Consider the following 1,545-nt stretch of genomic DNA (forward strand, 5'->3'; position numbering starts at 1 on the left):
CGGCGTAGATAGGGGGGAAGGAAGATACCATGGTAGATGCCTATACCAAGGAGTCCCGACTGGAGATGTATAGGGAACAGGGTGCCGCTAAGGAGGAGAAGGAGAGGAGGGAAAGGAAGAGGCTAGGTGATCATCATCATCGGATAATGGCCGCATCGCTCCGCTGTTGAGAATTTACTAATAATAGGTTTGGAAGCGAAACCACCTCGGAAGGTCCCGGAGGCGATGAATCAGCGAGGGGAGGTGGGGAAGTGAGGGTAGCCTAGAATTGTGGTATCGAGGATCGTAGTGTGAGGGAAAAGCCACGCTCTCGTTACAAGCGTAGTGGCGTCGTTAAGGGCATTTTCCATGGGTTGCCGTATTCGAAGTGATAGTGCCATATATTGTGTGCATGTCTATGAGGAAGTAGGGCGTGGAATCGAGTGTTCGATCTGGTGCTTCATTTGCACATTTTCTTCATCTAAATGAGAAATGTTCTGGCTAGGGATCGATCCGGGGACCTTTGGGTTTAGATACGTCAGTGTAATGAAGGGAAGTATAACTTCCATATTGATGAGTTTGGTACTCCTGGTATGGTGGTGATGGAGATAGACATACCGGCTTTCATGGACACCAGCTTCATCGATGTGGACATCCAACCTAATTATGTTAGGTATCTCTTATGCACGCGTGCATACCGCAACTTTGTCAACTTCTAGCTGCTCACGGCAGGTGTGTTACCAAGGAGAAGCTGACGCAGTTGCGAACGCCGTGTGAGGTCGTGGTCCATGCGTCTACAGTGAAGCGAAGCAGCACGACGGGTGCTCTAAGGTGAGGATACGTCAACGGGTTAGTATGGCATACTCCGTAGGGAGAGGTTGTACGTTCGATCCCGTCAAGTGACATATTGTATTGTTTAGAATAGAAATGCCCCGTGCTGATCAATCAGAGATGCTAAGGGTGAAAGAAAAAGAGGAGAAACCGAAGCAGGTGAGCAATCGTTCGTTAAGGAATCAGGTTGGAAAGCAAGTGGTCGGAAGTCTCATCTTTAGACTACTACATCGTCTCGTGTGAGAGGGAGCGACGAAAAAGAATCAAGCGGAGCGAAGTTTTTGCCGTTGAGCAAAAGTGTATCTCTGAGGATCGTTAGGGATGTGGAAGGGGATACTCTGATGAAGGAAGTGCATGATGAATATGATGAATCGGATGTGCCGCCCTTGGAGGCTATTTCAGCCTATTACTAGCCTCATCGAGTTCACAGGGGGGCAGCAGTGGCTACTCGTTATTTATATGCAGCTCCTTCTCGGTCAGTGGTAGGGGTGCGACTCGGTCCATGAGTAACCACAAGCATGTGTTTCGTGTGGTCTGCTATGAGAAGGTGATTGTCGAGTTTTAGTGAGGATAATGGTGGGAGGGTATCTTTAGGTTGACTCTGTTGTCAAGAAGATATGCAGCATGAGCCGGCATCACCGACAGGGAGGTTGCCTACAGGTAGTGTCTTTTATCGTCACGATTGTCGTCCTCGTATTGGGAATGTGATATCTCGTGGTAAAGGGGTCTGTCGTT

General features: G+C 48.8%; 1 protein-coding gene across 1 annotated transcript; it reads left to right on the forward strand.

Moving 5' to 3' along the window:
- Positions 1-29: 29 nt before the first annotated feature.
- On the forward strand, positions 30-1,168 carry Pmar_PMAR012844 (conserved hypothetical protein; the record flags this gene model as incomplete). The annotated part of the gene is made up of 6 exons (XM_002767916.1): positions 30-126; positions 188-243; positions 513-652; positions 712-810; positions 900-969; positions 1,130-1,168. The coding sequence occupies 6 exons, from the start codon at positions 30-32 to the stop codon at positions 1,166-1,168; spliced, it is 501 nt and encodes a 166-aa protein (XP_002767962.1).
- Between the last annotated feature and the right edge of the window lie 377 nt (positions 1,169-1,545).

This window comes from Perkinsus marinus, assembly GCF_000006405.1.
Source record: "Perkinsus marinus ATCC 50983 genomic scaffold scf_1104296969538, whole genome shotgun sequence".
Lineage (NCBI taxonomy): Eukaryota > Perkinsozoa > Perkinsida > Perkinsidae > Perkinsus > Perkinsus marinus.